The sequence below is a fragment of the Leptosomus discolor genome, chromosome 8, assembly GCF_034619465.1.
Source record: "Leptosomus discolor isolate bLepDis1 chromosome 8, bLepDis1.hap2, whole genome shotgun sequence".
Lineage (NCBI taxonomy): Eukaryota > Metazoa > Chordata > Aves > Leptosomiformes > Leptosomidae > Leptosomus > Leptosomus discolor.
Genome location: NC_141398.1, coordinates 32,257,829 through 32,281,132, shown reverse-complemented (window position 1 = coordinate 32,281,132; position 23,304 = coordinate 32,257,829). Strand labels below are relative to the sequence as shown.

At 38.6% G+C, this 23,304-nt stretch overlaps 1 protein-coding gene across 1 annotated transcript in view; it reads left to right on the top strand.

Moving 5' to 3' along the window:
* The window catches only part of LOC104353840 (uncharacterized), a 176,041-nt gene that overhangs the window by 116,866 nt on the left and 35,871 nt on the right, over window positions 1-23,304 (top strand). Inside the window, exons 24-25 of the mRNA XM_086468791.1 lie at window positions 1,530-1,693; window positions 6,849-7,008. Coding sequence (XP_086324917.1) covers window positions 1,530-1,693; window positions 6,849-7,008 — 324 coding nt within the window. The remainder of the gene's footprint in view (window positions 1-1,529; window positions 1,694-6,848; window positions 7,009-23,304) is intronic.

Below are 23,304 nucleotides of genomic sequence, written 5' to 3'. Positions count from 1 at the left end.
GAAAAAAAAAAGGAAAAAAAAAATTTTGGAAAATCTTTTTTTCATGTTTTACTGGAAGTATAGTGAAACATAGAGTACCACAAAACCTTCAGGATTCTTTGTGAATCTTTGCAAAAATACACAAACCACCTTATTCCCAATTAAATTACTATTTTTGTTCTAGGAATATTAATTCCTTACCAGTATTTAGTGTGTTAAAGATTTGTTTCATCTTCAGTAGAATGAGAATAATTGTACGTATTTTTTTATTTTCAGAGCAGTTGAACATAAACTGTTAACAGCATAACTGAGTAGGATATATGACAGTCACGTACGTTTGGAGAACTTATATTAATGACACATTTTACAGTTGCTACTTTGGGCAGTTAAGAGGTATCTCTAATTCCAGCACAGCAATGGGAGTATATACCTCTTCAGAGGTATTGATCTCATTGTGGCTCTATTTCTTCTCAGGAAAGAAAAAAATTAAATGAGAGTTATGTCATAAAATAATGCTGATGCTTGTTGGTTATTCAATGTTACAGGCTGTTCTTTGTGGCTTCCCAAACTGGACCGACTGGACACTAGAAGCAGGGTCTGAAGGGAATATCTGATTTTCTCACCTAAAATGTTGCAGACAGACTTAATAACGCATGTACATAGATTAATATACTGCTTCATAAGGGGGAAATTCTCTTCTGCACTGAAAAAAAGATCAACCACTTTGGGCAAAACTTAACAAAACCCTGCTGGTGCCCCCTCTTGATCTACTTGGAGTTGCTTTCTCCATTTTTCTCACCTCATTGGGTCTCAGTGAAGCTTTGTGAATCCACTACCTTCTTTGATGCTGCTGTTTGCAAGGCTAGTGGAAACGCTATCCTAGGTGTCAGCTAGCAATGCACGTAGATGCCCTGATAATTCAATTTGGCATTTCAGATAACATGATGGTTACTTCTGTTTTCCAGTGGTAGCACCAAACCTTGACTCGGTCTCAAATTAGAAATTGGTGTGTATAAACACTCCAAAGTGCATGTTCCAAATAATTTAACTTGCTGAGTCTGGTAGGAACCAGCATTTTTCTTGTGACAAAGGCAAGTCGTTTTGAAACTGGTCAGTTTGGAATTATGCACTGGCACAAGTCTTTTCTGCTCACTCAGCATTCCTAAAAACAGCAGCATAAATCATTTAATATTATGCCTCTCTGGTCACTGAAATAGGGAAAATTTCAGCCTTCTTCCCTTCCCACTTCTCCTGAAATATGCTAACAAAGCTCATGTTGAGCGTTTTGACTGTGACATGGGTTTTGTTCAATAAGCCTCCTCTACAGGGTAGATTTTGATTGTACTAAAATAAGCCAGAAAATAGTTTATTTCATATCTCACGGTTAATTTCAAACTCTATGTAGCTGACTCCTTAAGTTTCAAGCTGGGTGCCCCACAAATTACAGTTAAATCCTTCTTATAAAGAAATTCAGGTTCTTTTGTGTCTATAGGTAAATAATCTAATCAGGTTTGGAATTTTCTTATGCTGATTTTTTTCCCCCATGACAGCGACTTGGGAATGGTGTAGAGAAACCCATTGCTGATGCTGCAAAGCTCTACTGGGTCTTTCTAAGAGCAGAGGAGTCAGGGATTCCTGGTGCCTTGATCACTGTGGTGCTTTATACAATTCTGTTCATCATCTCATCAACAGTGTTGTACCTATACTTTTTAAGGTATGTCTCTTTATCTCATTATTCCTTTTGGAGCTTAGGCTCAAGCTTCTTCTCCTGTAAGATAAAATAAAGTGACATCAGAAATGGCATATCAATGTCACATATCCAGAGCCCAGAACTGCAGACAATCAAGGAGGGGTTAGTTCCTGCTTGACTTTTAATGCACCGGTATTTGGTGGGCACAGTGAGTCAGAGAGGGAGCCATTTATTTCCTCAACAAGAACACAATTGATACCGTGATTTTTCATAGATTCGAGGAGCCTCTGTTCCTTTGGCTTCAGACAATGCTATGTCAAGGATTTAAGCTCTAAAGCATGTGTACCTTTTATTTAGGTACTTTGGAAGACATTGTCTTTAGTCTTCCAAGCAGAGTTTTTGTGAGAAATGGGAAAAATTCAGAAAGCTGCATGTAGTGTGAAGTGCAAAATCTCTCTCTGAGTCTGCAATGGCCCTCAGAGTCTTACAGCCTTTTGAAATACAGGATTTTTGACTTGATGTGACTTTAACCTGCTGCCTGACATGACTTAATCCAAATAATTTTTCCATGATTTTAACCCATTATCGGTATTCAGTTCATCATGAAATTTGACCAGTTACCTTTCTTGCCACCTTTCCAGCAGGCACCATTACCTATACAGTCAATAATGACAGGTGTGGGACACTGAAAATGAAAGAGATAGGTTGTCTAATATGTTTAATGAAAAAGTGTATTTTCTTTTTTTCTGAGTGACTCATCTATAATCCAGTATGAATTTTGTACTGGCCCTTGGTTCACCCAGTGATGAACATTGAGTGGTGGCAAGCACCAACAAAAAGCCTTATGCAAAGGCAAGATGCAAGGTGTAAGAACAGAAAAGCTCAGCATACACCTTCCATCTGACAGAATCATCCCTCAGTCTCCTTTCCACAAACTCTGTTGCACCGGGAGGAAAAAGATAAATGGGAATGTAAATTTCTGCAGAGTATTACAAAGCTCCTGCATTCCTGGAAGCTGTACACAACTCCAGTGTACTGGTAGTCTAGTTAATTAGTTTTTGAGATGTTAATGCCTTCTTAATCATTGACTTAATAGTTTTGAATAGCTTCATAACTTTTAGCTGCTGTCGTTTATTACTCAGGAAAATTAATTTAAATTAAAACATTTGTAAGGCAGGTTTTTATGAGAATATTACCAACATCTTCATTGTCTGGGGAACAGGTGCAAGATCATCAAAGGTGCCTTTCCTTCTGGATCAATTTTCCCATAATGTTTTCCAATAAAGGGGTGGGGGGAGAGAATGTTACTAGGGGAAAAAAGTTGTCTTAGTATGACACATTTTAAAAATGATTCATAGCAAAATTCAAAAGCGAAAGGAAGATAACAAAATCTGTTACAGTGTATAAGGTCTTTGAAGTTCTTTGCTTGATAACAAAAAGAAACATCTTGAATACTGGAGTCTGTGCAGACTAAAGTTATACTATGAGCTTCTGAAACTGGATCAACTTTCTCTTCTTTGTGTGTCCACAACCCAACACAGTGGGAACCTTGGACCTGGCTAGGACTCTTGAACAGTGCACTGTCAGTCCACTAACAAGAGCATTAAAACCTTTTAAAATTGCATCTCTGCAACTCATAACATTGTTCCTGAATATTAGTATATCAGCATTGGTTTTCTGGAGAAGATAGTATTATAACCAAGGCAGAATTTTCCCTTTGTGTGAAATTTCTCAGGTTTTATATCTCAAAGATATTCAAATGTAATGTTGCTTGACTCGGAAAACGTATATTTTTTTACACAGGCATCCACCACATCTTCCTCTTGTAAGATAAACCAGTGTAAAAATTGAGGGATGTCTTCTGCATCCTAAGACACCCATCCACAGGGAAGACTTTGGCTGTTGACTGGTGGAGTTGGTACCATTGGTCAGAATTACTCAGCAATTTACCATTTAACAGAAGTGTTCAGCAGTGTATAAAAAAGGGATAAGAACAGTGAAACCACTGGACCACCAAAGCAAGTAGGGGAATCGTCTGTTTCTGCCACAGCTAGAAAGCTTCATGGCAGCGCTGATGAACAACCAGGACACTAATGAAATGATGGGCAGGGGATAAACAGCAGTAGGCACCTGTTTGTGTCTTTATAAACCAACATACCTCAATAAATCTGGCTCCTATTGAGTATCTTGGGAGGCTGTAGTACGTTTAGCATGGAGAGATATTCTAATTACTTTTTGGAAAAATGAAGTGGCACTGGTTGCAATTCCTTCATTTTAATTCCACTAGACATTATAAACAGTCAGGAATTTGTTGGTGAAATGTTTTCTGCCCTGTGAGAAAATGCAGACCCGTCTTAACTAGAAGTGTCTGCTGGAAAGAGTCTAAATTTCCTGGTATTGAAATACTTTTGGACAAAAAGCTTAAAAAATCTACATTTTTCAATGTTAACAGCAAAACTATTTTTATATTTTTTACAGTTATTTTCCGAAAAAGGATAAGAAAGCCTCAAATGAAGATATAATAACTTGTTTTAAAACACTCAAACTACCCTTAAGTTTTTAGTTTGTGTAAATTTTTGAGAAGTCCATTTTCTGAACTGACTCTGGATAGCAGAAAATTTCAACGTGTTATGTTCTTTCTGATAAATAAATGAATTTGTAAGGTATACAAGTTTCATATCTCTAGAATATAGCATCTGAGTTTTGTTTTGCTTTTTATTGCATTAGCAATAGAAATTATTACTATCATATTTATAGGAAGCCATGTTAAGATATAAGAAAAAATGTTTTATTAGTTTCTGTGCTAGAGAAAAGAAATCAAAGCAGGTAACAGGAGCAGGCTGAGTACTTTTTGGGCAAAAGGAACAAAGCTGGAAGACAGGCTTCATGATTCTTAATTAATTCAGAGTTAATTATATTGTTTATAACCATGTGCTTAAAATCTTCATACAGAAAATGTTTACGGCAGCAACTAGACAGTAATTTAACCGCATTAAATTTTACTTCATTTGAAATAAGAATGTTAGATTAAGTGAGCTTAAATAAATGACAAGGTCTTTTTCTTGTTTAGCAAGATAAGTGGCAAGTCTTTTAAATTGCTGACCTGGAATATCAAAGACAAACACCGTAGAATATTATTGTTTCAAGATGAGCAGAAGGCCAGAAAGCCCACCAGCTTGGTTGCTAGTTGTTCAACTAAGCAGAAGATAATTCTCAGTCAATGTTTGCAAAAATATATCTATTGTGTTGAAAGAACATCTACTGTAGATCCAGAGATTAAGAGACAAAACTTTCTTTGAAGACACTGTGTAATTTGGAAAATTTCTTCATGAAGAGTATTAGTCATTCATAAAAAAATTCTTATCTTCTATAGCGTGTTTTAAGATACTTTAGTATACTACTCTGCCTTAGCGCTGATTTGCATTTCACACTTTAGAGTTTTTCTATTTTTTCTTGGTAGCTGTCTTGTTTGTATTCCCAGAACTACCTACATGTTGATTAAGTTATCTTCCAGTGGCTCTCCTCTTTTGATAAAAGAATCTCCAAATGATATCTTGGAAATTACAGCAAATTTAAGGCTGCAGCTTCAAAAATGAATGTTTCAAAAAAGAAGTGTGGGGAAAAAAGTATAGAGAGGGCCTTTGCAGCAAAGTAAGAGATAGAAGTCCCTAATCTGATGTTGAGCTAGGCTGCCAGATTTCAGTATCAGAACAGCTACTCCATCACAGAATATATTTGATATAGAGCTTGACCCTAAGGTACATATTCCCCTTTGAAGAGAGAGCTAAGGCTCCTCTTGAGATCAAGTTGAAAAACTGTATGTTAGTGCATCTCCTTATTTCTGTTCCACACTAAATCTCAGTTGTGGGCAAAATTGTACTAAGCAGCTTATTGAGAGTGCTTCTCTGCAATTACTGTGTGCGTTGTAGGGTGAGATGTAGAACTAGTATAAATGTGAACTTAATTCTGATTTACTTGAACAGTCCGCAGCCCTCCACCTGCACACACATTGGTTAGCATATACATGCCAATACAAGACCCAAGAGTATGGATCAGTCAAAAGAAGTGCATTTAGTGCTGTTGTGTGTGAAAAGCATGAGAGCTCAGAGTGTCAAAGGAGTTGTGCCTGTGCTCTCTCCCTCCTGCCAAGAAATGAAGGACCCGTAAAGCCCTGCAGAAATCTGGACATTTTGTTAGTTGCAGGGCCACACAGCAATCCCTGTGCTTCTCGTGACGCCCAGGCAGTCTCTGGGAAGGATGGAAAACTGAGAATTGGCAGCAAGCAACAGCTGAATTGTAATAAAATATTAGCTTGGAGGAGGGTACAAAAGGAAAGACCTCAGTTCAATATCCAAGGCTGAGATTCCAGATTTTCTGATCTTTATTTTCTGAACTCCTGGTTTTGGAATAAAAGTAGAATGAGAAAGAGATGAACTCAAAGAAGATCCATTTGAATTAGGCAGCAATGTTTTGAAATTTTAAAGTTCATGTGAGGCTAAAAATGTGACACTAGGCTTTTCCAAAAGCCTCACAATATTTCTTGGTTTCACCTACATTAAGAAATACCACACAGCAAGCCTTTCTTGTGGCAGACAATTTTACTGTGTAGTGCTTATTCAGTTCCCTACCACAGCATAGAAATGTCGTAGAAAAACAAAGCCAACAAATGAAATGAACTTTTCTAATATAAAGAGAAGTTTGGATTGTAAAGAGTTCAGGCTTGGGGTTGGAAAAAAAGTTGAATTGCTCCTTTCTATATGATGTGGTTTGCGCATCATTGAACCCTGGCACAGCAGAACTTCCAGTCATGCCTAACTGAGGTACTCCATGTAAGCACTGGAACTAGTTACCCAGACCAATGCTTAGGACAGATATTGGACATTTCTAAAGGAAAGGAAGTTCAGAATCTTTTTGGGAAGTCAGTATATTGAAATAATTAAAAGAAATTGTTCCTTAAGTTTATGTGATTTGATGCAGACATTGTAAAGTCTCCAGAGGCTTGGGGAGGGTTGTATGTTGGAGAACCACTGGGAAAGAAGCTTCTTGCTCATGGGTAGAGAACATAGTCATGAAAAGAAAACCCAGATTTAGAAGTCTACAAAAGGGTAAGTCAACTTTTTCTTTTTTTACATGAAGAGCCCTTCAAAAGACAAACCAAATGTGCCATTTCTATCCTTAGGCTACATAGCGAAGGCTGGCTGTTGGATATATTTCATCGAATTCATGGTGAGGAAGGCACATTCTTTGTTCCACTGGACTTGGAGATTTCTAGTCAGGAGCTGAGCTACATTATGAAGAGGGCTGAGCAGTGGAGAGGAATCAACGGTGAAAGACGGGTGGTGAGTGACAAGCAGAGTCTCTAAAAGGAGTCTGTGACATACTGGCCGAAACTAATGCTTGGTATTTCAGGGTATTACCTAAAAGTACCTAGATATATAAGAAAATTATTCTTCTTTGAATAGAGAAGCTAAGAAACATGTTCAGAAGAATTTTGTGTGGTTGTACGTTCATTGCCTGAGCATCCTGAAGGGTTACAATCCGCTTTTTATCCAACAGCTTAGTGGCATCACTGATGTAAAAAATTATCTATGCCATCTGGTTATACTTGACTGGGTCATAGAGACTTGGTGCTTGTTTAAATGTCAGTACCATCCAGATAATTTCTCAGTCAGCTCAGCAAACTGGGGAGCTGCATGGACAAGTAGAATTTGCTCCTTGCAAGTGCGTGGATGGTGCTGCCCTGAGGAAGGGATGTGAGTTTGGTCAGTCAGATGCGATAGCCATGTTCTCCTTCCTAGCCCTTTCCTTCCAGGGTTGCTCAGAGGAGTTGGCTGACTTGGAAAAGTGCAGGGAGAGGTAGGAGAGATCTAAAATTGGTGTGCTCTGCTTTGGTTATCCACATAATTCCTTTCTTTTCCATTAAGCCACTAGACTCTACTCCCATATACAGACTTTAAGCTGCGATATGCAGGTATATATCTGTTTGCAAAGTGTCCAGTCTTGGGGATGCCAACCACAAATGAGGTCTCTGGTCATAATTGCTTTCAGAAAATTGAAAATAACAGAAGTAACATGGTCAGTAGTCTGTGAGGGACATTGTCTTCCTTCTGTGTAGGACATTTTCTTCCTTACTTTCTAGCTTTGCACAGCATTATTAATTCCCATAAGACTATTTTATAAAACAGGTTTTAGACAATTGTTAAAGTGCTCATCAGTTGGATTTATACATCTATGAGTGCCTCTGTGTACAATGTTTGGTTCAGTAACTCTCCTGTTTCAGTGTGAAAATTAACAGATTCCAGACAGGAAGGAAATTAGTCCTCTGAAGTATGTACGAGTTGTTTGTTTTGTTTTCTTTTCTAACCCACAGGAACAAGTGATTTCAGATTAGGGTCTGCAGGTTTTTCAAGTCTCTATAACTACCTCTGAAAGATCAGCAGTTTATATAAATATATAGCCTCAGTTGTTACTGCTATAAACATCTGCCACAGCTGTAATTATTTTCCACTTTTTTTTTTTGTGATGACAGTTTGGACCCTGAAAGGAAAAACAAAAAGGTGAATGTGCTAATTAAATGAAAAAGCAGATACTCAGTAAGCTTAATTTTTGTTGGAAAGTGAAGAACACCACATTGCATTTCAACAGAGGGGAGGGAAAAACCTGAAGGACTGAACGTGCACTATTTTCACAGCCATCAGTCTCAGACATTCCCACTTTTTATACAGATAACATTTATTTGCTTTACCCTAGTAAGCAAAATAATCCTTTTTTTGCACATAAAAACTTTCTACAGTAAGTCAAAGCATAGCCACTGATGGATGGTTTCTATTACCTTTATTACAAGTTATTAAGCTCAAACAAAGAATACATATAGTGGAAGTCATTTTATATGCCATATGGAAAAAGTGGAGGATAAGGCAAGTGCAAACAACTACTTTTCTGTTTCAAGTGCTGAATACATTCCCTAATGATGTTAACAGCATATCATTTCTTGCAGCAGTACAGAAAGTGATGAATGAGGGAAAAAAAAAAAAAAAGAAAAAAAAAAGGGTGAGGGGAGAAAGAGAGGATGGGCGTAAAGACAAATGGAAAAGAATTGAAAGAAAAGTCGTTTCTCTGCATACAAATAGTCTGTCCCTGAATGGAAGAAATCTGGATTGTCCACTCCTGTAAGACAGAACACTGAAAAATGTGACCTGCAGCTACAGACATATGTAACTGCCTAGTTTTGCTCCCAAGATGCAGCTTGACATGTATGAAACGCCAGATTGAAATGTGGGTACCTGACCTTAGTCTCAAATCCTTTAAAATGAACCCAGACTCAGCCAGATCCAGCACGGACGGTGCAGTCAGAGCAGAGGGAAGACCTCCTGTGCTGCGTAGGCAGCAGTGCGCGTTTCATTCAACAAAGCGGAGAGATGCATACTTTTGTCTTTAAGTCCCCAAGCTTCTGATTCCTATTCTGTCTGCATCTGCACAAACTTCATGCCTCTTCCTTTATATCAGCCCACAGCCAGGCTGTGACGGTGTTAAACGTTCCTGTTCTCTATTGGACATACTGGTGCAGACTATACGATATAAGCAGATAGGAGTCATGTGGAAAAAGCGAAGAAGTTTGCATTGCTGGTAGCAGTAGGACCTCTACCATTTACTTCAGTGGGCACAGGATCTGCCTCACAATGAGGGAAATTTGTGAGTTGAGGCTACTGTCCCAAATTTCCAAGATATTTGTACGAAACACGAATACTGTGAAAAAAGAACCAATGTTCTTCAAAAAACCTGAAACCTTCCCCTTCTGTTCCAACTTTTTTGTTTATATTATTTGATGGAAAAGAGAACTATCAAACCAAGTTTCATTACCTCTTCGGCAAATCTAATTTGTAATAAAAACTTGCTCCATTCCAGATATATGTTCTCCACATGGAGCATCTCTCTGCAAGACCTGGAACTATTTTCAGGTCTTTTATGCTCCTAGGCATTGCAGATACTGAAAGACTTTTTTTTCTGCCATGAATTTGCATAAGGTATTTATCCTGTCCCTCTCTTTCTGTATGTCTAATTGTACAAAGTAATCAGTATGGAAGACACATCCCTAGGCCTTATTGCGTGCATTATTAATGTGTTAATCTTTAAATAAGTTACCAAATTAACTGTAAGCAATTTTTATAAGGGGAAGCATGAGACTGCCATATCTTATATCACTCCATATAAAAAATATATTTTAAATGGAGGTCATTCAAGTAAATAGTCAGTCAAACCTTCTGGAAAAAATAGGTCTACGTTTTTGCAATATTTTCTTGCTATTAACCATGTGCTTCTCATTTTTATTCCCTGGATTAAAAATTGCCCCATAAATGGGTATTTTATAATATGCTTAATTTCCTTTTATTAAATTGATAAATGCAGCAGCAGAGGACACATTTACAGTATGATGAGAATTTAAGGTTATTGCATTTTATAATTTTTATATTGTTCAGAGATGCAATTTGTCATTTGTGGAATGACATCCATGCCATCATTTCAAAGTATTTTTAGTTGTTCTTTTGATAGGAAAAAGGTCATTTTCTGTAGACCAGAAAGACATCACTCTATTAAACTAATTTGCCTACATGCAAATTTTGTCATTTTTACCTCATTAACTATTTATCATAGAGTAAAAAATTATATATATTCATGAAGGGGCAGCTAGCAGCCTGATGGAGCTGAAACTAATATTTTGCAACTCTAATGATTTTTTGCATCCTTAATTAGATAGCATAAGGTTGATATGATTAGGTCAGGATGTAGTGTTTTTCATTAAAATACATTTTAGAAGCTGTATTCATGATCTGCCCTTGCAATTAAATAATGAGCCTACGAGTTTAATATTATCGACCCAATTATTATCCCATGGAAAAGTATACCTTTAATAAATTTGTGCCGTAGGACCTTCATTAGCAACAAAACGAATTATATTTCCAGGTACACAGATTACATGGCCACAATGACATTTATGTTGTAGTTTAGAAGGCACTGTGGAGAGAGAGCCGCCAAAGCCCCTTACCATACAAAAACGCACTTGATTGTTTTGGAAGAAGTCATTTACAATGCCTTTAATGACGAAAGCTGCAAAGAAGTAAAAATGCCACCTACAGAGGCAGACAGAAACATTTGTAGAAACAAACAATTGGAGAAACATTGTTCAGGGCACCCTCTGCTAAGAGGAAGCCTGGACCCTCATTCCTCAACCTGTTGTAAATATGGAGGCAGAGCTGAATATTTATTGGTCTTTTACTGGAGATGGGAACGTTTTAAATGTATGTCAAATTCCATAATCAGGACTATCAGGACCAGTGGCAGGCAGGAATATGCTAACTTGCCATTGAAAACAGAAGATCAGTAAATATATATAAAATATTTCTAGTAAAACAGGCTCTGACCAGGGATGGATGAGGTCTGTTGTGACTAGGTCGATTGTTAGGTGTGCAGTGCCCAGTGCATCACTTTGCTCATGTTTAAAGCCTCTGAACTATTTATCATCAAGTGAATTGCTATCAGCAGGGGTAAAAAGAAAAAAGTAATCTGGCACTCAGCCATTTTTACTGGATTTAGCCCTCAAGGTACCACTACTGCTTGCAGTGGGACTTTTTACATAATAATACAAATGTTCAGAAAAGTTGTACAAGCAGCAAGCAGAAACCACACCATTAGCGTATCAAGCATAGGCCCAAAAGGTTTGCACATAGAGAGGGTTTATGAAAAGAAAACCAAAAATGCAAACTCTATAGGCAAGAAGATAATACAAAACTTACACTTGAAATAAAGCCTGATGCACTGCAAAATTATTTTACTGAGACTAGGGCTAATTTTCTAATTCTAAAATGATATTATAGCAAACCATAAAAAATTACCCAGCAGTAGTTTTTTGAAAGGAAAATATATTTGTAATTATCTTGAACACACAAGATTACTTCAGGGCCTATTATCGACACAATTTTTGGTACCACTTTACACTAATTTGCATTTATTACTCTCAGGCCAACTATTAATATGTTAATAAATAAGTCATTAATACTTGTTATTTAATTGCTATCTATTTATTCTTGTTCAATAATGCATTAATTACTTGTGAATAGTTGAGGGCAAAATCCTACCCTTGCTAGTGGAATCAACGGTGGCAAGAGTGGAAACCGATGTCGGATGTGTTGGTGTTATGAGACCTGGCAGAGAGCAAGTCTTTTATCCCATCTGGCATGAGAAGGTTAACTTTTCATCTTGTCTTAGAGGAAGCTTCATGAGCCTCCAGGTAGTATGTGCTCATCCACAGGTGGAGGCTGCTGAAGGCAGGTGGTACCACACCTGAGATCACTGTAATTCATCCCTTCTTATGGTCCTGGGCTTGCTCCTATGCTGGAGTTTGGACCCTGCTTACAAAGGCAGGTGGATGATGGGTAGGGAGAAGCCAAGGGCAAAGATTGAAGTCCTCTGAGAGCCAACATTACACTGAGGAAAACACAGCACGTAGCACATAGTGAGAAATGGAAATAAACGTGTTGCTTTCTTGCATTTGGATATTGAACACAGAAAAAGGAGGATCCCCTACCCTGGCCTGATCCAAAATCCCAGCTTCAAGCTCTTTGGTTTCCCTTGTATAAGTAGACCACAGTGTAGATCAAAAAAGGCTAAAGAAAATATTGACAGCATAATTGATGTATTTTGTGTTTGAAGGTTTAGCACTACTTTGAGTGTGATTTCCTGCCTCTTTTTGGAGAAAGATGACATTTAGAAATGGGTGTCTAGACCAGGCCAAATTTTGAACATGAACGTTAGCCTGTCTCTGTGTACCTAACAGATCTGATCATCTTAAATTTGATCTTTCTGAAGTTGCAGTGTGAATTTTTCCTGTGAACATAAATAGAAATTTTGCCACTGCCTTTCAGGAAGCTCGATTTCCAAAAGATAGGTGAAAAGTTGCAGGGGTGTTTTGATGGAGAAATGAAAACATGTTGAGAGAGCAGAAGAATAGAAAGTGTAAATTTCCTTTTTATTTGTCCAGTCTTCTGTTTCCAAACTCTTTTTGACTACAAGTTAGACCTTACACATGTAAGTTCTACCTCATGTATTCTGTATTATATCTTTAAAAATAACAAATGGCTGAGATCACTCAAGCTCCTGTAGAAGATATAGTCTTACAATTTTGATTTGTGGTTTCTTTTCCCTAAGCTAGTTTCAGTGATCTTTTAGAAGCCTAGCATTTTGTGAGTTCATGATCAGGTTTCTTTTTCCTAACCTTAATCCATGTTGTAAAAAAAATTTGAAGCTGGTCACTGGAGCTCTCAGTACAGTGTCTCCAGCAATTCAGATTCTACTACTAATCAAAAAAAAAAAATGCTTTAAGAGTAGCATAGAGGACTAGAAAGCAGTAGGAAAACCAACTTTGAGCATAGCCAGAAAAATTAACAGTAACATAGAATTTAATTCCTTAAGCGCCAGTATGAATAAATCACTGTTTTGATCTGAGGTAATGCACAATTGTTTTGTAAAAAAGTAAAAGTAAACCACACCGCTAGTCTGGGACAATTCAGCTCAGCATGTTGAGATGACAAAACAAGGCAATAAGAAATAATCACCTATCTATCTGCTACAGAAATTGTAGGAGGGAAACCTTGACCCCTTTGCAGTCAATAGCAAAACTTGCGCTGACTTCATTAGGGCCAGAATTTCCATCTGTCTGTGTAAGCAAAGGAGAAGGGAGGAAATAGGGCCATGTCTCACTGAACTTCTATGTGATCTGTGTATATAAGGTCAGATTCTCATCTGGGATAAATTATTGAAGGCGGAGTCTGTATTTTTTTGAAGATTAAATAGAGATTGAAAGTCATGAGATGAGCAAAAGGAAGGCTCAGCCCAGTAATGGGATGTTAGAGAAAATAGAGCAAAATATGAGGTCAGAAAAGAGTGTAACATTCTGTTGCCTCTTAGGTTTAAAATAAAATTATTTTCTGTATGAATCAACGAGGCCTTGAAACATGTAGGATCAAACTGGCCGGATGGTTCAGAAACATTTTGCTGTTCTTTTAGAGTATTTAGTCCACATGGAGGGGTGGGTGAAAAGAAGAAAAGGGGGGAAATGCGGATGGTCAGAAGCATCTGGAATAGCCAACTATGCTGACTGTACCCAGGCATGCCATCAAACCTCACAACAGTTGATCAGTAATTTGTCACAAAGTGTGTATGTGTGAGCTTCAGAAAACAAGGTAATGCAGCCTAGGTAAAGGAAAAGCTTCTTCTGCCTGGGTGGACAGGTCGAACGCGTGGAACTGCTTAAACAGATATGCACACAAAAAGAAGCCTTGTAATAAATGATAACAATGGTAGAACAGGTATAATCAGCAAGTAACTAATGAAAACAGCATTAGAATTTGAGACAGTAGAGTTACCAGACTTTCTCGGTTCCATTTTGTATCCCATCTTAGAGATGAAAAAAAAAAAAACCAGAGATGCAAAACGGATAAAAAACCCAAACAGCTATGCAAGCTTCTCTGAATTTGAAAGTTGCATGACAATAAGTTAACAGAATAAAAAAAAAGATAAAAAGAAAGCTAAACTATGCAAAGGCAAATATTATGGGCTACTTACAGCATTTCTTTTTTGGTTGCCATGTGATACCTCATATGATAAGACTATAAATTGAAAACAAGGTTATTTAGTCAAACTCCATGGAATTTGCTTAGGGAGGTTGTAAACACGATCTTGTTTTCAGAAAACATATATTTTGTTTCCCTTTTCAATGAGAACTGATTTATTTGAGTCTCCTTTGCTATCCCCATTATATGCGCGATATACTATTTCTGGAGTGAATGGTAACAAATCATTTTAATCCTATGATCAATACATGAATTATATAAAGGCGCTAGTGCAGATGGACCAAATTAATTGTCTCCTGACATTCTTCTGATTACTATACTGGCAGAAAGGTGTTAATTTCTGTAATACTTCAACAGATATCCAAACTGTTTTGTCAGAGAGGTTGGACAGTGATGGAGGAGAAGTACACTTAACTGTAATTTTTGTAGTAATTCATGGGAAGCTTCATTGACATGTGCTAATGGCACTTGATTGCCCTCAAGATGTTTTCACAACAGAACTCTGCAAGTGCCACATCAAGGTTTGCTCAGTCAAATAGTTTTTTCTCCTTGCATCTGGATAATTTGTGACCACAGGCAAACTTTTGAAAGTCCAAGGTGGTTTGCAACACTCTGTTGGGGTGAATCTGTCATCAGCTGGCTGGTAGAGATTGGTACAATAATGAAGAGCAAGCTCTCTGGGTTTTTCGTCATTTCTGTGCAAGCAATCCATTTCATTTCTCCTCAGTGACAGAGCATGTTATACATCTCATACCATATAATCTGACTTACATTATAATTTGATTCATAAACAGTCTTTCCACAGAGATTAATTAGCAGCAGGTTTGAAGTTTGCAAGTGGAAAATATGGTAATTAGTTCTCTTGGAATGTTAACATTTCAACACTTCAGGTTCTCTCCATCTTTGTCTTCAATGAAGCTGCAGTAAAGAAGCACTATTTCTCTTCTAAATCAGGCTCTTGTGAGGTTTGAAATACAGACATTTTCATCAAGCTGTATAATTTCCATAGAAAATTTACTAGCTCATGAAATATTGCAGGAGTAATTCATAAAATAGCTCCCTCCCCCCACTTGGTAGGTTGAAGTATAATGTGAGCAGTACTGCAAACCCTCAGGACGGTCACTTATATAACAACAGTGATTCCCATTCTTTGTAACAAAAATCAGCTGACTCTTCATTTTTGCAGGAAACAGATTTGGCTGATAGGTCTCTCATATGTTTGTCAGGTAGTGCTGTAAACAAGGTTACATTAGCACCTCTGACTGCCTGCACTCATTTGTTCTGTTGGAGTGTATAATGTAGATAACTCATTGGCGCATACAACATCTCTAAGTCAAATAACTTAGCAGGATTCTGAAAAGAATTAGCCATTTATCTGAATAATGAGAACATACAAAGTTACAATAGTGAGTAAAAATGTTATATGAAATATCAGCCCTGATGATTTAAAGACATAATATAATTGCTAACAGATGGGGCTTAAGAAGAAACTCACATTATGGAAAAGTTTTTGTGGTGTTGTCCATTATGGGTCGATGTAGCTGTTTAAAAGTTAATATTTGCTTATTTATTTGTAATTTATCCTCCTTAGGTGTTTTACAGATTTCTTTTTTCCAATGATATGATTTTGAAAAATCTCAGCCTTATCTAATTACCAGGCTCATCTCATCTTCTACTTACATCTTTGGCATCAGTCCTCTTCTGAGCTTGGTCAGGGTACTGTTGGTGTCCATTGATCTAGTCAGGAAAGGGGTGATTGAAATGCTTTTACCAAGGTAACAACTAAATCGCCATGTCATTGTGAGCTTGCATAGGCAATTTCATGAAGTTCGTTTGCCAACTATGCATACAATTGCAAGCATGTTTTTGCAGATCAAGCTCTTAATTTCTTCCTTTGGAGGAAATGGCTTTACTACCATTGTGTGATTGTCACACAAGAAGGCTGATACCAAAGAGTGAAATACTTTAGATGCAAATGCATTAGAGAATCCTTGAGCAGTGTTACAAAAGTGAAGCCTCAAGTAGTTTGCTTTATAGTAAAAACCTTTAAATATTTGGGGATCAAAAGATATTTTTTTCTTTAAACGTAAAATTCCCAACACTGACAACAGAGACTACTGAAGACACCTGCACATAGCAGACCAAAATCTCTTTGCCCACTGAATGGAGCTGGAGGGATATAACAAGGTCTGGTTGTATATAAGAACAGTTCTAGGAGATTCAGTGGGGAGGCTGAGGTCTTGCCATTCTGTGCCTGTCAATGTGGTGAGTTTAGCAAAGATGCATGCTTGTTCTCAAGCCCAAACAGTCCATCCTCTTTTCTGTCTTAACCTGAGCTCAGGAGAAGTGAACTTTGTGCCTGAGCCTACAGGTTGAGCTTTGGCTAAGCTAAAGCTGAGGGTGGGCAGAATAAGACTCTGCAAGGACACTTGTCCTTCCTAGTGAAGATATACCAAAGACTGTGGTCTCAGAGTGGGCTACAAACTCCAGTTCTGGCACAAGATTTAAAATAGTTTCCCTTTGAAACTGTATAGAAATGTGGGCTGAGTTAGATTTCCTCTGCTGACGCCTGACAGCTCTGTCCATAGCTTATCTGCTGGAGTTTTCTGAGCGGGTCACGATTTTCACCCTGACATGTTTGTCAGGACAGAAATGCACTCTCACCATGATTCACATCTACATAATTTTTTCTATCTTAGTGATAATCAGGGTGTCTAAACCAAAGGTAATTTCCTGGGTCTGTCTGAAAGCTGGCAAACAAGTGTCTCTAAGGCCGGCCAGAGAGACTTTGTTGTTGCGCAGAGCCTTGTTTTCTCCTGATAGACGAAGGGGGAGAGGAAGCCATGCCCCAGGGAGGTGAGGTTGTAAGGAATTCCTGCCAACAACAAAAAAAGAGGAGGCAGAAAATTGACTGTTTTATTAGGAACATGATCTGTAGTGGTTTTTTCATCTGGACAGGGGATTGTTGCATGCTGATGAATACGGGTATCGTATCACAAGAGTGCTAAAATGCCCCTGAGCGAGTATGTTCCTTCAGCAGCTCCTGCTGTCCCAGCCACTGACCTGTGAAATGTGGTTGTGTCCTCTGGATTTTTCCCCCATTTTGAAAGCTGTTCTTTTCATCCTGCAAAATATTACCCTAAACAGTTAAATGGGAGCTGCATTTGCAAGGATTTGTGTATTAATACTAAAAGAAAATCTGACAGGGCGGGTCGTCAGAGAGGGATAATCAGTCGTTCAGGTGACATGTAAGTACAGCAGGTTTTATGGATTAATTGCTTCAAAACTTACTCAGTTTGTCCAAAAAATAATGGACTTTTAAAAATCAACATTTCTGAAAAAAAATTCTACCATTTCGGAGAGGGTGTAGAGAAATGATCAAGAGAAAAGGTGGGCAGCTGTTATCTTTGGTATGATCTGAGGAAGGACGAGCCAAATTTTGAGCCTCACAACACCTTGTATCTAGTAAGCACTGTTCAGACGACCTGCTTCCCACGTGAAGCCTAGGGCCTTCTCTCCTGCTGGCTTTGAGTGGCTCTCACTGGGCCTAACCTAAGGCTATGGGCCACCTCAACAGATCTTCTGAGGTGTTTATCTCCCTCCATTGACTAGGTGCAGGGACTTATGTACACATCAGGCTTCCTCATTATGGCCCTAAATGTGCATCATTTATCCAATGACACTAACATCAGCATGTCCATGTAAAACTTTCAGTGCTACAGTCAGGCATTAGGAATTCCTCCGTCCTCAGAATGAGAGGGGGAAAGGGCGAAGTTAGGCAGTACTTTGGGCAGCTGGGCTCCCCCCAAGCCCTCCCCCGGCTGCAGCAGTGGGAGTAGCCCATCTGGTTTTGCAGGGCATTTTTCTGGCCAGAATAACCACAAAGGCTTGTGTAAAAATAGGAAAATTGCACCTGGTCGTTTAAAACATCCCAGAAGGGTTTGTTGTGCTTGTCAGATGAATAGACATCAAAACTGGCATGTTGGCCATGACATGAGTAATTCTTCGATGAATCAGTCTTTTTGCATAGAAAATTGTCCCATCAGAAACACTCTGAGTAGCGCTAGCCTGCAGGCTTGAAGTTGAAGCTCAGTCATGGCATAAAGCTCTCTGCAGCCTTGTTTACATTTGCAGCTGAGATTACCCATTTAGGACATTTAGTTTAGACTCTTCTCAGATAAATCCTCTTTTGTACTAATGGGTCTTGCCTGAGAGAGCAAGTCTGCCAACTGGATCCTTCCTTCACTAGTTCACGAAGGAGGATGCTTATTTTAGCTTTATTGAACGCATTTGGGATTTGCATTTCCATTTAACAAGTGGGAAATAATGTAGTAGAGGTAGAAAGCTGGTTTCTGTCTCTTTCAAAGTCAATGTAGGTGGAGAAAAAAAAAATCCTTGATAGTGTCTTGTTAAGATTTTTTGGGATTACTCTACTCTTTCCCTTGATTAGTGCCTCTTTGCTGAGGTCTGATGGGCTTCAAATAAACTGAAGGCTTGTGAACCTGGGAGCCTAAGCCCTCCTGATGCTGAGGCAAAGTTTATAGACTACTTCCTTTCATTATTGCTTTATAAATGGCATTGTTTGAAGCAGTGTGTACTGCAGCTTGAATAACAACTTGGAGGATGCTGGTTAATCTGCTGTTTGAGAACTAGTGTCTTTTCAAACAGCTTTTGGGGGATTCGGGTAACTGTTAGTATTTGAGACAGATGGGAAATCTTTTGTCAACAAATTTAATCCCACCTCATGCTCAAGTCTGGGCAACGTCCACTGCATGTATGCAGACCTTCAGAGCTACAAGTGTGCAGTGAGTGCCTTTGGTTCTGTAGGTAGGTGTGATGCTGATATAACATATGGAGAGCCCTGCGTAAGTCATCAGGTCCTTCTACAGGGTGAGAGAGCCAGAACCTTTCCCAGCTGCAGCCCAGAGCATGCAGCAGCCATTTGTGGTTCGCTCTTCCCTTCAAACAGCAGTGCCAGGATTGGAGTGGCATATTCACATACAGCCTGGTACAGCCTCAACACCTTCCTCTATGGGGTGATCTTACACTGCTCGTTATTGGCAGTGCCCCCTGTTTCAGAATATTCAAGTCTGTGGTGTCTGCAACACCTGATTGGTTGTTCCAGTGTCAGAGATCTTTTTAGATCTTTTGAGATGCTAAAAGGTCCAGGGTGCCTGACTTTAAGTGTGTCATCTTAAAAGTGCTGCTCTTTCTGCCATAGGCCCTTCCGTTCTTGTTTTCTTCCAAACCAAATTTGATGCGGGTTCCTGCAGAATGTGTGTGTTCTCCTGCTTTGGGTCTCCTTTCTCAGTACAACAGCTTCCTTGTGCTTGCTCAGCCATTTCTGCCATCTTTTGCCCCCAGCTATGTGATGAGTAGCTAGCGTTTCTTAGCCTTCTGTACCTGAACAAATGTGTCCTGATCTGTGTGGTGGTGCCAGCTCAGTATGGGTGTGCAGAGGAGGGTGATTTTAGGATTTGAGAAGCATTCTTCAAATAAAATAGACATGCAATCAAATAGCTGAAGGAAGATGAGCACCATCTGTGGCACAGGTATGTGGTAGTGCTCATCAGAAAATCACTGCAAGTATTTGTGATGGCTTTAAACTCACCAGATGTCCTGCCAGTACCTGAGAGGGTGCTTTAGCCTCCATGGGGAGAGCAGAAGTGTATTGCAAAGCTTCCTAGCAGGTTGAAATGGCCACTTCTGATCATGGAGGGCCTTTGCTGTGCTGGGTCAGAGGCCAAGGTGATGCAATTCCTCGTGCGGCATGCTTTGTGGCTGGGGAGCCCTGTGCTCTTGGAGGATCTTGCAAAGCAGCTTGAAGCACACAGCTGGATGTTGCAGAGAGTGGCTAAAAGAAAAGGAGGCCCAGCAATAACAAAGTATTCAAAATATTTTCTTGTTCAGTTTTTACAAGTAAAAGTATAAACACATGTGCATGAGCAAGAATGATATGACAGCAGATTATGACTGTTTTGGAGTCTTTACCCTTCATTTCCTCTTGCCACATTTACACTCAAAAATGCAAGCATGTGGACCAGGATTCTTGTCACTCATGTATACATCCAGCCTGAGGAGCTATAATCATCATTCAAGTATTACAGGAGCAGTTTTTACATTGATTGCAGCGTCTCATTGATGCTAATTTATTTGTATGTGATGTTAAATACTTGAAATCCACCCTTTGGGTAGCTTCCAAATGCGTATTTTGTGATGAAAACTAAAGGTAAATGGAGTGGGCTTTTGCAGGGACAAAGAGGTAGGGAGAAAAACAACAATGAAAAACAACAAACAAAAATCCTCAAAACAAAATTACAGTAACAGCATCTTTGTGCAAATATAACATACTTCTGCAGTGTTTACAGTCCAAACAGTGGGGCAGTGGAGAGGGTAAGCAATTGATCAGAACTGAGGCAAAACTTCCTTCAATACTATTTACTATAAATGCCCGTTAGTTTTTACTTCATTTTCCAAGCTGAATGCAAAACACCATGAAAATAAGTAAGTCAAATTTACCAGAATAAAAAGGCCTTTGCTTTTGCAGTGGTGATGGTGCAAGTAATTGTGTCTGTTTTAAATGTTTGGGGTCTGACTCTCATTTGTGCTGTTCTGGCATCTTGACAAAGCTGTAGCATGGGTATAATGGTGTGCCAGAGATGCGCGAAAAGGCCTGAGTGTACAAAGAGAAAGGAATTTATGAGTTTCAAACCTGACAGTGCCCTTTAAGCTAACCATAGAGGACCTCTTCTTGTTCTGCCATATATTGTTTCATCTCTGGCCACTAAGGGTTATTATTGTAATTTGTCAAATGTATAATAGGATTTAGAGATGGATTAAGAAAAATGTTTTGGCTTTACAAGTTTTTGTTTTGTTTTGTTTTTCTTTATTTTCATGGAACAAGACTCTTTTCTGCCTGCACAAAGAGGTTGTATAGTTGAAACAAAACCTAACGGAAATTCTTGAATGAGGCAAAGATGTTGGAGTTCAAATACGTTCATTCTGTTTTTGTGGTGATGTGGCATCATCATGACTAGAGTTTGTTGTTTCTTTTTCTGGTTGATGTGTAGCCAGGCAAACATTCTGACTTAAAAGCTTAGGATTCAGACTCCCAGCCCAGGCTTTTTTGAGACTCATTATCACTGCAATTGGACCAGGAGGCGCTTTATGGAACAAACCAACTAACAAAAATAAACAGAGATCTCACAGTATTTTTTTCATGTTTTCAACCCCATGACATTTTGTTTTTCATATCTATATTAAGCATGTGGAGTTGAAAGTTACCATAGGTCACAGTCTTTTGCTTATTTCCTGAAGGACTCTAATACCATAGTCTGTTTTTTTCAGACAGTGCATAAACAACCATTTTCAGAAACCCCCTAAATTCAGAGTAATAAATATTCAGCCAACTAGGATGTCTTAAATGGATTACTAAAGCATGTTTGCCATCATGTTAATCCTGTTCTGATGTAGTTCTTTTAACTGGAAGTTTTCTTCTCTAGTCTGGGCTGAATTTTGTTCACTTTAAAATTTCACTGTGGCTGGGGGAAAGAGAGAAGGGGAACTTTTTATTTCTAAAGATCACGTACACACACATAATTTGCTTGTGCCAGGCAGCTGCACCTTCTACTCCAAGAGTTCCTGCTCCCTTGCCACCACCCGCAGTACCTTTTCTGATCCTTTCCGTGCAAGGTTATCAGGAGAGACCTCAGGCAGATATTTTTTTGGCCAGACTGACACAGCGCTGTAACCTGTCCCTGACACATGGTTTGTCAGATCAGACATGATTCCCATATCTGTGCTGTTACCTCTGGATGGCATTTTCATCTTGCACACACCCAGCGAGTTCTTGCATTTTGACTGAAACCATCACAGAAAATACAAACCAGAACCATATCATTGCACTGCATTATTCAAATGAGAGGTCAAATTACCCCCACTGATGTAAGCAGAGTTGCCAAGGTCTAAATGAAGACACAATTTGGCCAAAGGTCTGTTTCTAATGTGAGGTTTGAGGGCTGGTAGGTCTTGCATCTAATGTCAAACAGCTGCAAGACAGTACCAGCTCCACTGGAAAATACGCATTTCTAAAAAACCCCTCCTCAAACAAAAACATAAAACCCAACAATCCCAGATCTTAATGTTTTATTTAAACCTTGCCAGCATAAAACTGAAAGTGTAATTGCTCATTGTAGCCTGCTATTTTAGTTTGTGTTCACTGCATGAGTTTATTTAGGTGCTAAATAAGCATGCTAAGATATTTTAGTATAATGCTTATGCTGCTTCTCCCCCAGCTCCCACACACCCACCCAGGCCCTTCAAGGGCCTTTACAAAAGTGAAAGCTCAATTCTTGTGTCATTTGCACTCCTGTAGAGTTTCTCTTCATTTGCATTTGCTAACAGAAAGCAAACTCAAGATGTGAATTTGGTGCACTGTTAGCGTGAGCAAAAAGATAGCTCATTTATTAGTCCTTAGTTTCATTTTGCAGTGCAGCTTTTGGTGTCCTAAGATTACATGAGAAGACACTGTTATAACTGTAATCACTCAGGAACTCAACTACAGACATACATAAAAAATATGAATACATTGCTCAGAAATTGTTAATGGCCAGCAAATTTCTAAATTACTGCCAAGTTTCAAAACTGCATGTGTCATCTTGCCACGTACTATACATTAAGTGTTGGTCATGTAAGTCAGATCTGCCCTATGGGTATTTTAAATTGCAAACATAACTTTTCGGAAATTCTATTGGAATGTTTTTTATTTGGCTCGGTTTCTAAATCAACATAGTTTGTTCATACCAGTTCAATTGCTTTTTTCTTGTTCTTTGCCATTTTTAAATCCTTTATCTGAACAAGAGACAAAGATCATGTAATTTGTTAGGTGGCTGAGCATCTAATGCTGTCTAAACTCTCTATAAAATCTGTAGCAAATTTATGGTATGCCCTTTTTCTTTTTTTTCATATGTAACCAGTATAGAAGTGGAACTTAATACAGCTTGCAAGTTA